Source organism: Plecotus auritus, assembly GCF_963455305.1.
Source record: "Plecotus auritus genome assembly, chromosome: 1".
Classification (NCBI taxonomy): domain Eukaryota; kingdom Metazoa; phylum Chordata; class Mammalia; order Chiroptera; family Vespertilionidae; genus Plecotus; species Plecotus auritus.
The window spans coordinates 166000216-166016148 of record NC_137770.1 but is presented as its reverse complement, the minus strand read 5'-3'; the positions used below and the strand labels follow the sequence as shown (position 1 = coordinate 166016148).

The 15933-nt window shown below is 46.4% G+C and overlaps 1 protein-coding gene across 4 annotated transcripts in view; it reads right to left on the bottom strand.

The window, feature by feature from the left end:
- The window catches only part of DIP2C (disco interacting protein 2 homolog C), a 421423-nt gene that overhangs the window by 98874 nt on the left and 306616 nt on the right, over positions 1-15933 (bottom strand). For all 4 annotated transcript variants that reach the window (XM_080656660.1, XM_080656661.1, XM_080656658.1 and 1 more), the window contains 3 exons: positions 11137-11230; positions 10899-11018; positions 9094-9208 (listed from right to left, as the gene is read on the bottom strand). In XM_080656660.1, the coding sequence (XP_080512786.1) occupies positions 9094-9208; positions 10899-11018; positions 11137-11230 (329 nt within the window). The remainder of the gene's footprint in view (positions 1-9093; positions 9209-10898; positions 11019-11136; positions 11231-15933) is intronic.

Here is a 15933-nt window from a genome sequence, read left to right as displayed (position 1 = left end):
CACAGTCCAGGCCACCGGACCCGTGACTTGCTGGGCCAGGCTCCAGGACACGGAGGACAGGAGGGGGACATGTGTCTGGAGTCCAGGAGTTCTTCCCATGGCACCTAAGTGCCTGCTTCCCTGGGAAATACATCTGAGCGCCAAACCAACCACTGAAAAGCAGCAGGACCATCAATCTACTTGAGGGGAGAGTCCTCCTTTCTGCCTTTAGCAGCCTGGTCTTCCCTTCTGAACTCAGGGCGCGTCTTATAGGATCAGCCCTGCTGCTCCTGTCTGGAGAGTCCTTCTTATGAACAAATGTCAACTAGCCCCAGGAAGGAGCCAAATGCACAAACATGGACTGGAGCCTATCTCTGCTTATTTCCTTTCACAGCCTTTTCCACTGTGGCAAGACAGCCGCTAATTACGAGTGCTAATAAAAGTGCCCTTTAGCCCTGGCTGGTGTGGCTCAGTTGGTTGAGCATCGTCCCATGCACCCAAAGGTTGCGGGTTTGATCCCCAGTCAGGGTGCATGCAGGAGGCAAGTGATCTATGTTTCACTCTCACATCAATGTTTCTCTCTTTATCCCTCTCCCTTCCTCTCTAAAAAAAAAAAAAAAAAAAAAAAAAAAAAAAAAAAATCAATGAAAATATAAAATAGTGCCCTTTAAAAGATGGGGAGCAGCTGAGGCTGTGTCCTTGTTTTAACAGAAAATGTATTTCAGTGAACACTCCTACAACACAAATTTCAGGAGAAATCCAGTCAAATCCATGGATATAACCATATTCAATGTTTAGTGTGACAGAGACTTTCAAAATGTAATAGAGAGCTAAGGTCAGGGAAAGACACAAGTCAAAAACAGCATATCCCCAACTTTTGAGCTAATTTCATGTAATTTCCTCCATTTTCTCTGATGAGAGCAATTCATGCCTTTTAAGAAAAAAGAGCTGAATAAAACAGAAAAAGAATATTAACCCTGCATCCTGTTCTCACCTGTCCAGTTGAGTATGTACCTTTTAGATTTTTTTTCTTACTAAATATACCATTTAGAAAGACTTTTTTTTTTCAGCCAGAAAAGGGATCATACCATACAAGTTGTTTGCAATCATGCTTCCATTTGCCCTGGCTATTCTTCCACTTCCAAGAACAAGCTCTGGGTGGAACTGGCTGGGAACTGCCAGCCTGTAGTCAGGGATGGGGCTACTTCCCCAGCTGTCTGCTCTCAGTTCAGCTCCCGTCTCCACCAAGTATTTCCGTGCACAATTCAAACACAAAACAAAGCAGAACTCACTCTTAAATGCAAGCAGACAGGAGAACTTCATTTAAACAGGGTAACACAGTTACTTTGCTCATCAAAGCTACTTAATTGAGTCATATTTTCATTTATAGGATTATCGTCTCCAAACTGTTTTGAGGTTAGAGAAGTTTTCAACTTTTATCAAAAGTTTTAGATAAAATTACAAACAATGTATTTTATCTTCCTGTGTTTTAAAAAGTAAGATTATAAGTCTCCACGTCTGACTTTTTGAGAGATCAAAAACATTCTTGAAAATTCCACTTCAAGTCTGTGGCTTGCGTTAACTTTTTCTTATTCTGGACCACTGGTTGTGGTGCCCCTGGCAGAACTGTCATGTTCCAGTGTCCCGTGGGATTGCATGGCATAGAACTGCCCTTGGGGTGTCCTTTCTCAGGGTTTTCTCCCAGCTTTCTAAATACTAGGTTAGACGTTTCAAAATGGAAAATGGTGAAACGGGATACATCTTTATTATTCTTTGGAATTACTGTTTTAATTACATATTAAAATGTACATGTTTTATATAATTATTACCTATTCATTGCTAAAGCATTAAGGTATTGAAATAATACCTTGTACGTAGGCCACAAATTGACTCTATCATCTCTATTTACAGACTGAAACAGAACCAGACAGCAATCTAGGAGATACTTGGAGCCAAAAAAATACTTTGCTGGTGTTCATTTTGAAATTTGCCCTCTTTTTTTGGCGGGGGGGAGGGGGGGGTTCTACTGAAGAAGTTAGGCACCATGGATCCATATTTCTCCAATGTTTTTTGTTCTACAACAAGTCTTCAGAGGAAAAAGGAAATACAAAACATTGACCTGACTGAGAACAGGTTTAGAAAGAAGAAAGCAGATTAAACACCTGGGGAACAATGCGGTTTCCTGCCACCGCCTGGCTGACACTCATGTAGACACCCATGAAGAGGACGGGTATGAAGACAGGCATGTCTCCTGCCCTTATTTCTTCAAGTTCTCCACCTCATGTTCTTAAAATTCCTCAACCATCCTACAATGAACAGCACTTATTCTCTGGCCCAGTGGTCGGCAAACTCATTAGTCAATAGAGCGGCAAACCGCGGCTCGCGAGCCGCTTGTGGCTCACGAGCCGCGGTTTGCCGACCACTGCTCTGGCCTGACCTCACTTCCCCCTGGAAGGCAGCCTTCCCCTGAGGGGGATGTTGACAGGGGCCAGGCCTGGCAGTCAGACGCAGCCTTGGCAGCACATCTGAGGGGCACATTGCCCTGGAAGCCTGGGTGCCAGCTGACTGCTCCCCAGATCACGTCCAGGTTCCTGCTGCCGACTCTCCAGAGCACCTGGGCATCCTGCCCACTTTCCAGGGGGACACCTGAAGTGCCCATTGACTCTGTGTACCCCACAACCTTCCAATATGCTCCCTGCTGTGTAAGCGAGAGGCATTCTTATAAGAGGAGTGGCATCAAGTGGCTGTAACCATGGGCACCAACCCATCAGCCTGGCCATCTGCTCTGGAAGAAACCCAAGCACCCCGAGAAGCTAGACTGATGCACACAGCCGTCTCCACACAGCCGTCTGGCTGCCTGAGCAGCTTTCCCGTAACCAATCAACTTGATTTACGTATTTTTTTACAGAAAAGAATCGAGTAATACATATTCCAGAAAAGGCCAAAAGTCCTACAAGTCATGAGCAATGGAAATGCATTAGCAGTTTTATCTTCACCGATGACCACAGACATTAACTGCGTATCATTTTCTAATTTAGAGCACAAAAAGCAAGCAACCAGCTGCTCCTGACTCTTTACGGGAAGTTCACCATCAGCATAGAACAGGCCACCCCGGGAAGATAGGCAAGCACGGGACACTAGGACATAAACGCTCACACAACTGCGTGGAGGAAAATGTCCCTCTGCAGACTCGCTTTAACGAGGGGTAATTATTCCCTGACAGGCCTTTCTTTGCAACAAAATAAGACAACATAGCAGCCAAATAGTTGTTTTAAATTATCCTATGGGCAGTAAACAAAATGTGAGATTGCAATGCTTCCAACATGAGACTTTATGGTGATATTTAAGAAAGTGTCAATTTAGTCCTCACATCAAAATCCTTGAGGAGCAATGAATGACGAGGCTTCCTGGTCGCCACTCAAAACGGTATGAAAGCAATGAATCAAAACTATGTTTCCTTAATAGCCTGGTGTCTGCCCTCTTTATGTGGAAAATTCCCTTCAATTCTTCTATGTGTTTCAGGGGAGAAAGTAATAAGCCCTTAGCACAAAGTGCTGCGTGAGTTTAAATGCTTGATTCCCAAGACAAGAGTCTGCCCTAAACCTTTCAGCGGACAATATGTGAAACACCAGGAATGGGGAATTTTAACCTAAATTCACATGTTATGGAAAGCAGCCTAGAGAGGTGTATATTGCTAAAAATCAATTGTGAATGCTGTTTTCATCAAATGTGCTTGAAAATAACTTAAATATAAACATGTAAGAAACAAGGACAATGATTCTAAATGGGAGCCTAGCATTCATTTCCCTCCTAAAGATATTTGTCACTGAAATTCAGTCCCCATCACCTAAATGAACCTCCACACAGAGTCGAAGAGCAATAGCTAATTATAAAGATTACTCTTTCATAGCATTGCCAGCATTCAGTGGTTCCAACATGCATCACCTGCATAATAATGAGATGACGACTGTCTTGGGAAGGCTGAGGCACATGATCAAGGTAAGGGAACAAATGTAAAATAAGATGTGACCAGGGGCCTATTTTTAGTTTGACTGTTATAATCCTAATTCTCCTTAGCATACTAAAATTGTACCTTTTCATCCTATATCCTGTACATTTTATGGACCCTGCTTGTTTTACGCAGGAGCAGCATGAAAGGGGTCACACGTCACCAACTATTCCCCAGAGGGACCATCTGGAGAGTCCTCAGTCAGTGGACCAAGTTAGTGGAAAGATCCTGGCTGAAGGCGCCACACGTGGGATGGCTCCCAAGGAGGTGTGGTCATTGCATCCACTGCCCTGTCCCCATTCGGACTTTTCCCACCAGCCACTTGGGAAACAATAGAGCAGAACTCAGAAGTGTGATGATGCCAGGGTTGTGGTCAGGGGGTGAGAAGCTGATGCAAATGTGCACTCAGGTCAGCTCAGAGCAAGACCGCCACCGTGTGTCAAGTCACTGTCTCTGTAAGTGCAGTGACTGTCACCACATGCCAGGGGAACAGAGCCTGCAAGGGGCAGGTGACGAAAGGAGGCGTCTGAACCACAGATGAGGGAGTGGCTTGGATGAGGGGCCCATACAAGAGCACTCTGACATGAACCACGTCTTTCTGTCTGACGTCTGACTGAGCCCCACTGACAGTGTGGGCAACACTTCCTGGGCCACACGAGGTACACTCAGTCAATAGCAGCCACTTACTTTGACTACTTTTGGTACCGAATTTTTTCATCTTCTTAAAGAAATAATTTTTAGAAATACTTTTTTAAATGCTAAAGATTTACAGAGAAATGACTTAAAATCATTTGTTTACCTCTTCTCCCTCTGCCAATTAACTATGGCATAATCCAGGCTGCTTATCTTAATGGCACAGAGAATGCATTTTTTAGGAAAAGGCAAAGAAGTAAATCATCCTATCTAATAAAAGAGTAATATGCAAATTAACTGTCACTCCGCCACAAAATGGTGGTGCCCATAGCCACAAGATGGCGGCGCCCAGTGCTCTCAGCCCCGCTCGAGTCCCCCAGTCCAGCCCCGCCGGAGTCCCACAGTCTGGCTGGGAGGCACTCGCGCCCCCATGCACCAATCCCCGCCACCAGCAGAGGCAGCCCCGGGGTGTGCGGCTGGGAGGCGGCCAGGCCCCCACGCACTGATCCCCGCCGCCAGCGGAAGCAGCCTGGGGTGTCTGGCTGGGAGGTGGCCAGGCCCCCACGCACCGATCCCCGCCACCAGTGGAGGCAGCCCGGGGTGTGTGGCTGGGAGGCGCCTGGGGTGTCCAGCCAGGGGTCACAATGGGATGTGCCCACTCAGGTAGCGGATCAAGCCTGGCTGCTCTGCTGCCTCTGGAGTGTCTGGGGCTGAGCAGCAAGGCTGGATTGTTTGGGCCTGTTGGCCCGGCCAGGAGTCATGGGGACCAAGTGGACAGGCGGGATCCGCCCACTCCAGTGGCAGATCCAGCCTCACGGCTCCCCAGCCTCTGGCATGTCTGGGCCTGTCAGCCCCTCCATGAGGCTGGATGTTGTGTCCAGGGGAAACACAAGTGGGTGGGGAGTTGACTCTGGGTCTTCTAGCACAGGGGGACTTGATGCTGTGTCCCAGTTTGTGCTGGCCCAGACTCTGACAGCAGGGAGGAGGAAGTCCCACCCCCACAGAATCAGCCAGAATCAGCCACTGGTCAGACAGCTCTCAGTGGCCTGACAGCCATCTGACAGCAGAGAGGAGGAAGTCCCAACCCACATAATCAGCCAGAATCAGCCATTGGTCAGACAGCTCTCAGTGGCCTGACAGCCATCTGACAGCAGGGAGGAGGAAGTCCCACCCCTAGAGAACTGGCCATTGGTCAGACAGCTCCCTGCCACCTGACAGCCAGGACTCTCATTCACCTGACAGCAGGGAAGTGGGACTATGTCTAAACATCTACTATTGATTTACAAGGTAGCTCTGCAGCCGAAAGAAGCCAGCATTATCAACAGAAAATGTCTGAAGAGCAACGTGCTTCTGATCTTGAAAGAAGGCGGCACCTGCGACAGAATGTATCTGAAGAGCAGCTATTGGAAAAACGTCGCTCTGAAGCTGAAAGAAGCCGGCGTCATCGACAGAAAATGTCTAAAGATCAACGTGCCTCTGAACTTGAAAGAAGGTGGCAGTGTTGACAGAATATGTCCAAAGAACAGTCACCAACAAGTACTACCAATACTGGTAGGAACTGCCTTCACATCGAAAATGGAGTACATGAGGATGCAATTCTCGAACATAGTTGTGGTGGAATGACTGTTAGATGTCAATTTTGCCTATCACTAAATTTCTCCAATGAAAAACCATCTGATGGAAAATTTCCTCGATGTTGTAGCAAAGGTAAAGTCTGTCCAAATGATACACATTTTCCAGAATACCCAGCATCCTATTTAATAAAAGAGTAATATGCAAATTGACCATCATTCCAACACACAAGATGGCTGCCCCCATGTGGACACAAGATGGCCACCACAAGATGGCCAGCAAGGGAGGGCAGGTGGGAGGGACCAGGCCTGCAAGGGAGGGCAGTTGGGGGTGATCAGGCTGGCAGAGGAGGGAAGTTGGGGGTGCCCGGCCTGCAGGGAAGGGCAGTTGGGGGGGACCCAGGCCTGCAGGGGAGAGCAGTTGGGGGGGACCCAGGCCTGCAGGGGAGGGCAGTTAGGGGTGACCAGGCCTGCAGGGGAGGGCAGTTAGGGGCAAACAGGCTGGCAGGGGAGCAGTTAGGCATCAATCAGGCTGGCAGGGGAGTGGTTAGGGGGTGATCAGGCTGGCAGGCAGAAGTGGTTAGGGGCAATCAGGAAGGCAGGCAGGCTAGCAGTTGGGAGGGATGGGAGAGGGATGTCCGACTGCCCGTTTAGGCCCGATCCTACCAGGAGCCCTCGAGGGATGTCCGACTGCCCATTTAGGCCCAATCCTGGTACCCCAGTAGGATCGGGCCTAAACGGGCAGTCGGACATCCCTCAAGGGGTCCCAAATTGGAGACAGTGCAGGCTGGGCTGAGGGACACACCCCCCCATGCACGAATTTCGTGCACTGGACCTCTAGTTTTATTATAACTGCACTAGTGGCCTGGTGCATGAAATTTGTGTACATTAAAAGGGAATTAATTGGAGGAAATGTTTTAATATTGCTATTTGCCCTTTCTCTATAATAAAAGTGTCAGACATGAAAGAAAATTAGTAACATGTATATGAAAATCTCCCTCCTGTCAGTCTCAGGTGTGCCGCAGGACCCAGAGTCAAGTCCCTGCCCACCCACACGTGCCTCAAAATCACATGAAACCCAGACCCAGCTGGCCCCACCCCCGTCAAGCCCCACTAGGCAGGGGATGCAGCCTCAGGTCCCCCATCAAGCCCGGCTGGGCAGGGGATGAAGCTAATCGCATGTAACGACCATTTGCATATTAGCCTTTTATTATTAAGATTTTTCTACAGGTGTGAATCATTCATTTAGTGAATTATCTGTGGCAATGGTGCTATGTCACAGAACTGTAGATAGAACCCTAAAAGTTTATGGGTGGAAGGAAATTAAGAGATTACTGAGCCCAATGCCCCCATTTTTTGGTGATGGAAACTGAGGCCCCGGATTACATGGCAGGGCTGGGCCTCTGCTGGGACTAATGCCCAAAAGTCTCCCTGGAACCCATCTTAGGTTCAAATGCGACAGACATTCTAATATGTGGACAACATGTGAAGAACATTGTGGAGGTAAATCTGCTACGACAACCCTGAAGTTTCCTGTACTCCAAGGTCAGACAGAAATGAGTGGTTTGTGGGGATACTCCTGTGATTAGGGCGACAGAGTCATCCTTTAAAAAGGAATACTGAAGTCTGCTTATGGTGCCATGTTTCCTCATCGATTTAAATGTTAGAGACTTTTCATTTTTGGCTCAGTCAAAATTGAAAGTTGCTTCTGATACTTTAAAGATTTTAGATTTTTTATCCCAATTGTCAGGTGGTCCCGTTAATTTTACATTAACAAACACCTAAAGCACCTGGTTTCTCATTTAAGGACACTCTCCCAGTGAGTATTTTTGGGAAGTCAACCTTTCAGTAATCAAGGGCAGACTCACGTGCTTCGTGCCCTGAGAGCTCTGTCATCCCTTCTTACAAGGGAGCACATCTGTATGACAGGAAATGAAACCTAACTTGAGACGGAACCCAAAGACAATGAAAAGTCAGTCATGGTACAAGCTGCCAATACCTAGAGGATGCTCTCCCTGCCTTTTCTCCTGTTAGTGTGGATAATGGAGGGCTGACGACCATCGTGCGCCTTCCTGGTAGCGCTCATCGTGGGAGGACAAGCTTTCACCGGCCCACACCCCCCCCCCCCCCAGCGCTGCTCAAGGCAGTGGTGCTGCTGCAGTGACCTACACCCACAACCCAGGGCACCGAGCAATGAGGCTGGGCAAGAGCACCCACCACCCACACCCACCACAGACTCAAGAGCTCAGATATACCGCCAAGTGGCTCCAAACCTCAGAAAACCAGTGTTTTAAAAGTGCAGTATGTGTAATATTGCAGAGAGAAGAAAAATGAAGATGACACAGAAACTGCATGTCAGCCCTGGCTGGTTTGGCTCAGTGGATAGAGCGTCGGCCTGTAAACTGAAAAGTCCCAGGTTCGATTCCGGTCAAGGGCACAGACCTGGGTTGTGGGCTCGATCCCCAGTGGGGGGCTTGCAGGAGGCAGCCAATCAATGATTCTCTCTCTTCATTGCTGTTTCTATCTCTCTCCTTTCCCTTCCTCTCTGAAATAAATAAAAATATATTAAAAAAAAAAAAAAACAGCACAGGTGACAAAAATTCCACTTCACTCAACACTGACTCTGTTCCACCCCAAATTAAAGCTGGGTCTAGTGTGAGCAAATGAAAAAGTGAGCAATGTGCAAGGACAAGAGGTCAGTGTGCCCCCAGTGGGTTTCCACTCACACGGGAATGACAGTGACTTGCCAGAAGGAGGGCTATTTCCCTGGCTACTGAATCTAAACATCTTAAAGAATCCATTCCAGCGTCCTCACTAAGATTAACTGCTATGATCCCAGGTCTCCCTCCGGTGGCGTGGTCTGACCTTCCCCAGGCTGGCTGCGTGAAGTGTGTGCAGTACCTCCGGATGGCCACAGTGAGCGCCTCTGGCGAGCTGGCACAGGGACAGATGACCTCCTGGCGCAGGCCTTTACTTTGGAAGACATTGAGAAATGCATCGCAGGAAGAAATAGACCCTGGAGCGAAAGAGGGAATGGAGATCAGGCAGCAGCAGCTATGCCATTGATTGAAAATATCCCATCCTAGAAAATGCTTTTGTTAGGGTTTAGGCACACGTGGAATTAGGCAGCATGGCAAAGACCCTTAATACAATTTCTCACACTTACGGAACTCAAGAATTTACACAACTTCTGTGCTGTATCAAAACATTTGCTGACGGAAGAACTTAACTTTTTTGAGACTTGTTCTACCATTTTCAATATGCATGTTCTAAAGGGTGGGTTAATCTAATCTTAACTCAGCAATTTTCAACCTTTTTCATCTCATGGTACACATAAACTAATTACTAAAATTCTGTGGCACATCAAAAAATATATTTTTTTACCCATCTGGCAAAAAAAAAAAAAAGTATCATTTTGGTTCATTTACACTGGACGGCTATTGTTGTGTTGGCTATTGTCATGAGGTCAGTGTCCATGACTAAATAGTCAGGTTAACATATTTTTAAAATTCTTGTGGCACACCAGCTGAAAATCTCTGCCTTAACTAACAGAAGAAAACTTCAAATTAACTTGAATGATGAGACCCGAGTATAATTACTAGGGACCTATCAGCTAAATAATTTCCTAGAACAAGTTTACCTTGCTCTATATAAGACATGTTGCTCTGTTGAGTAACGGGTAAAATCAACTGTGTGTTCAGAGGGAAGGTGGAGGTGAGTGCGTGGGAGGGGAGACATTAACCAAATAACTTATACACATATATGCATAACACATGGGCACAGACAATAGTTTGGTGAAGACCTGGGGGAGGGGAAGGGAATTGGAAATGGGTGCGGGGTAGAGAGAGTCAATGGGGAAAAAGAGGGGACGACTGTAACACTTTCAACAATAAAGTTTTTAAAAAAGAAAGAAAAATATAGCTCACAATTTATGGAGTTATTTTGTAAATGGAAGAATCATTTGTAAAACTAGTACTAAAAATTGTTTGCCAGTTCACTTTTGCATATCAGATAGTCTTTAAGAAAGTATATGCTGCTTTAATTTACAGATATATACACCGCATGGTTTACAAAGGTAGTCAGAACTTTCTTACATTCAATTCACTTTCCCTGACTTTGCTTCTGGCTTACATATTCCTCTCACACAAAAAAACAAGCTAGCTGGGATTTATTGCTACTGACTGAACTATTTCTCAAGGTATATTAACAGTATCCTGTGAAACTGCTTATTACCTTTACCTAGATACTTTTTGCTATAGGATTTGATAATGAAATTTCATTAAAAATGACAAATTAATTTCCTGATCAATAAAACTACTATGGACCATAAAACAATAGTAGTTAACATTTGAGAATTTATTACATCCCGAGGAACTGTATAGAGGGATTACTTCATTAATCCTCAGAAAATCTTATAACTTATATAACATTTTCAAGCTAAAGAAAGAGAAGGATTTTTAGGTAAAAAGCAATGTTCTCTACAGAAGTGAGAAGTGGAGGCCACAGGGCCACGTCTGAAAGCTCCATGCTCTCCACTGGCACATCATGTGCCTGTAGTCGGTGCATAGTTCTGTTGGTTATTATTTTGAGACAACTTCTTAATTAAGGTAGAGACTAGGAAAAGAACTCAAAGTGCAGAGAATGAACCCTGGCGATGAGGATCCTGCTGCCTGCCTTTCCTCGCCTGAGCAGCAGCCGGTGCTTACAGGGGTTTGCGCCATCGGCCACGATCAGCATCCGCAGAGAGGAGAGGTTGATGTCTCTTTGATCCCTGTGTGCTACCAGCGCCCAGTGCATGTCCCTGGACTTTACACAGGCCACTTTTGCTGAAGTAGAAGCAGAAGAAAAGGGAGTTACTATGTGCACCCAGACCATGAGATGTTAAAAGAAGTACTCATGATAATGGGAGCGGGGAGGGCACCATGAGGCCACCCTGGAACGTACCTTTGTACTGGCAGACCTTCTGAATCCAGGAGAGCGGGTTCACCTTCATCAGTGAGTATGGGATGCTGATCACGTGCATCATGTTCATGACGCTCTGAAGGCAAGGACACAGTGAGACAGAGAGGCCTACCCACGGACACCAGGCTCCAGATGGGGGCACGACAGGACAGGCTGCGGCTCATCCCAATGCCAGGGCTGCGGAGTGTGAGCAGGCAGCTGATCCCAGTGCATCTCAGAATAATCCGAGAAGTGACTATCTCAAAGGCTATCTAGTCCTATTAGCTCCTGCTTTTCCTGATACAGTTAAAGAATCTAAGTCTAAATACTTTTCTTAGAAAACCTTTAGTTGGATGATAATTTTTTAAGGTCCTCTCATAGTCTGGAAGCTTAATTTTTTCTAGTGTATTATACTAACTTTTCTTTCAAAAAATGTATTTCCTTTATTAAATGTTACCCTGAAATGTCAAGGAGCAGTGGAACGTGTCTGCATCACCCTCAGTCTGCCATGTAGCCTTGCTAACGTAATCAGGAGCCCTAAAGAATTCATTTCTTTAAAACAAGTAACCAAAACTAACTTTTAAAATACCAGACTTATTGGGGGGGGGGGGTCACTTTGTATAATATATAAATGTCTAACCATTATACATATACTTCAAACTAACATAAAATAGTATTAAATGTCAACTGTAACTGGAAAAAAAAAAGTAAAAGCAAATTAAAAAAATAAAAGTTAGTCCCTACATGCTTTACACATGTAGGCCTCACACACCTGCTGGACGTCATTCAGTCTAATGCACTCAGAAGCTGGCAGCTAAGGGACTGCAAAGGGGAACGCCGGTAGAGCCCCCTGCAGGCTCTGCCATATCAGGGTTCTCTCTGCTCCTGCAGGTGGAGGGGGAGGGAGAGGGCACGGACACTCTGGAAAGCGCTGGCCTAATTCTGGAAGCTCAGACGGAAAATGACCACCTACACCTTCCCCGGGAAAAGTGAGTCGGCCGGCCCCTCTCGCTGCAGTTGCTCCCCACTCCATGCTGGGGGTGAGAGCTCTTCCACACATAGAAGATGCCACAGAAAAGTGCGTGTGGCTATCCAGCCAGACCTGCCTTGCTCTAAAAAAGGTGGCAGCCAGAGTTGGAGAAACCACTGATTCCTGGGCAGTAATCCAGAGAAACAGTAAGCAGGTGGAAGACTATCAACAAGACCTACTCCAGACCTGTCGCAGGGCTCTCGAAACTGAGATTGTTAGGAGAAACTCTGATGGCACAGTAACAGCCGCTCTGTCACATTATCAAACAGGTGCTCACTCAACATCAGGCCTACTATTCTCACACAGCATCATCATTCCCATTGGACAAATAGGAAAACAGAGGTTCCAGTGACTCAGGCAACAAAAGATTTTTTGGCTCAGGTGACTGTCCTGGAGTCACAAAGCTATAGAAGGAAGGGCAGCAGGGCAGTGAGGCACCTGGGGAGTCACGCAATGAACCATCTCGATCGCAGAAAGATGCTGCTGATCTGGAGCTGTAAACTTTGTCTTATAACTGCTTTTGTTCGAATAAATTCTGATTTATGAAGAAATTATTAATTCTCCTTTCTGTACTGATGTTTCTATCAAATGTGCAAAAAGAACTAAATTTTTCTACTTAAGAAAAGATATAAAGTTTCAGCATAAGAAACTTAAGAAGAAAAAATGGGTGATTAAAAATGACCACATATAAAACAGACACGGTGAGGGTCTAAGCCAGGGGTGGGCAAACTTTTTGACTCGAGGGCCACAATGGGTTCTTAAACTGGACCAGAGGGCCGGAACAAAAGCATGGATGGAGTGTTTGTGTGAACTAATATAAATTCAAAGTAAAGGAGCGGAGGGGAGAGCAAGAGAACCCTCCGCTCTTTCGGCTCCGCGGGCCGGATAGAACAGCCGAACGGGCCGGATCCGGCCCGTGGGCCGTAGTTTGCCCACGGCTGGTCTAAGCAGTTATGCTGCACACTAAGTGCCAAACATATATCTCTCTATATAAAAGCCTAAGCGACCAAACGACTGGTCGACTGGTTGCTATGATGTGCACTGACCACCAGGGAGCAGACGCTTAACACAGGAGCTGCCCCCTGGTGGTCAGTGTGCTCCTGTAATTGGCCGACCAACTTCCCATGGCCCATCCCCTCAGCTGGCCCACCAACCTCCCTCAATCCCTCCCCCCACACCAGCTTCCCCAATTGGCCCCAGACCCTGATCCGGGCGGGAGACAGCCCTGATCATCCCCGATCACCAGCCAGGCCGAGGGACCCCACCCGTGCACAAATTTGTGCACCAGGCCTCTAGTTAAATAATAAGTTTTATGTCTCTATAAATGTGCCAACAGCTTTGAACTGCCATCACTTATCAGGAAGCAGCAACAATAAAGAGATGCATTCTCTATGATGCGTGCTGAATTTTCCTCAAGGGGAGGTCTGTAAAGGAGTTTCCCCATAGCATAATGAAACAGGAGATCACCTCAAGAGTTATAAACAGACTCAGAAAGAAAAATAACTAGAATGTTGTAGCCAAATCAGATGTACGGGCAAGTGGCCCAAACAAAAGACACCGATAACAATGCTGTGTAATCCTACGTGCTGACTGTGGGGAGGGAGATCCCAAGAAAGACTGGAGCCTCAGTTTGTGGTTCAGTGACTCAAGCAAGCAGCTGCAGAGACCCAGTGGGTTTGCCAGGCTCTTGGAAGTTACTTTACCTGACAACTCAAGATACCTAGGAGAGAAACCAAGATGGCGGCATAGGTAAACACCTAAACTGCTGCCTCGCACAACAATTTCAAAACTACAACTAAAAGACAGAACGGACACCATCCAGAACCACAAGAAAGCTGGCTGAGTGAAAATTCTACAACTAGAAGGAAAGAGAAAAGCTCACAGAGAATTGGAGGTATGGCAAAGGGGCTTTGTGCGCGCAGAGAGGAAGGGCGGCTGAGAGCCTGGCTGACTTTCTCTGGCGGAAGGGGGAAGGAAGCCCCCAACCGCACTGAACCCCAGTTCTGACTGCACTGAACCCCAGTTCCGGGCGAACCCCTGGGGACCCATGCTCTTACGGGGGGAGTCTGGACTCTCGGGCGGAGACTCGAGCTGGGAAAGGCAGAAGTCTGAAGGCGCACGCGGGCCAGTGCGCACAAAGGCTGCGGAGGTTGCCACAGGCTTTCCCTAGTGGAAGGGAGTCAGAGGATCCTGACTGCACTGAGCCCCAGTTCTGACTGCACTGAACCCCAGTTCCAGGCGAGCCCCTGGGGACCCACGCTCTTGTGGGGGGAGTCTGGACTCTCAGGCGGAGACTCGAGCTGGGGAAGGCGGAGGACTGAAAGCGCACATGCGCGCAAGGGCAAGGCTGACAGGAAGCCAAGACTGAGACTCCACCCCATCCAAGCTGAGCACAAAGGCTATTGCAATTTGGCAAGTCTAATCCTATAAGGCTGTCTCCAGCACCGAACTTCTCCCAGCATAGACACAGCTGATCCTTAGAGCCAACTGGCCCGGAGGTCAATTCTTCCCAGTGATACCAACAACAATAAAGACTTAATTACAACAAGGCTGTACACACAGTCCACAAAGGGGTGCACCAAGAGTGTCCACCTCAGGTTAACTGGGGAAGCAGACCCACTGGGCCATATTGGAAACCTAGCACAAATATCTACCTTACCAACTCAGGGAATCAGTGAAAATGCGGGGTCAAAGAATCAGATCACAAACGAAAGAAATGGAGGAAAACAAATGACTGGATATAGAATTCAAAACCACGGTTATAAGACTTTTTAAGAATATCCTAGAAAAGGCCGATAAATATAACGAGACCCTCGAAGATATGAAAAAGGACCAACTAGAAATTAAACATACACTGACTGAAATAAAAAATACTATACAGAGACCCAGAAACAGAATAGAGGAACACAAGAATCAAGTCAAAGAATTGAAATACAAAGAAGCAAAAAACACTCAACCGAAAAAGCAAAAAGCAAAAAAAAAAAAAATCCAAAAAGTTGAAGATAATGTAAGAAGACTCTGGGACAACTTCAAGCGTACCAACATCAGAATTATGGGGGTGCCAGAAGAAGAGAGAGAGCAAGATACTGAAAACCTATTTGAAGAAATAATGACCGAAAACTTCCCCCACCTGGTGAAAGAAATAGACTTACAAGTCCAGGAAGCCCACAGAACCCCAAACAAAAGGAATCCAAAGAGGACCACACCAAGACACATCATCATTAAAATGCCAAGAGCAAAAGACAAAGAGAGAATATTAAAAGCAGCAAGAGAAAAACAGTTAATTACCTACAAGGGAGCACCCATACGACTGTCAGCTGACTTCTCAACAGAAACTATGCAGGCCAGACGGGAGTGGCAAGAAATTTTCAATGTGATGAATAGCAAGAACCTACAACCAAGATTACTCTACCCAGCAAAGCTATCATTCAGAATTGAAGGGCAGATAAAGAGCTTCACAGATAAGAAAAAGCTAAAGGAGTTCATCACCACCAAACCAGTATTATATGAAATGCTGAAAGGTATTCTTAAAGAAGAGGAAGAAGAAAAAAGTAAAGAGAAAAATTATGAACAACAAATACATATCTATCAACAAGCGAATCTAAAAATCAAGTGAATTAAAAACCTGAGGAACAGAATAATCTGGTGAATATAATAGAATCAGGGGCATAGAAAGGGAGTGGACTGATAATTCTCAGGGGGAAAGGGGTATGGGGGGTTCATGAAGAGAATGGACAAAAATCATACACCTATGGATGAGGACAGTGGGG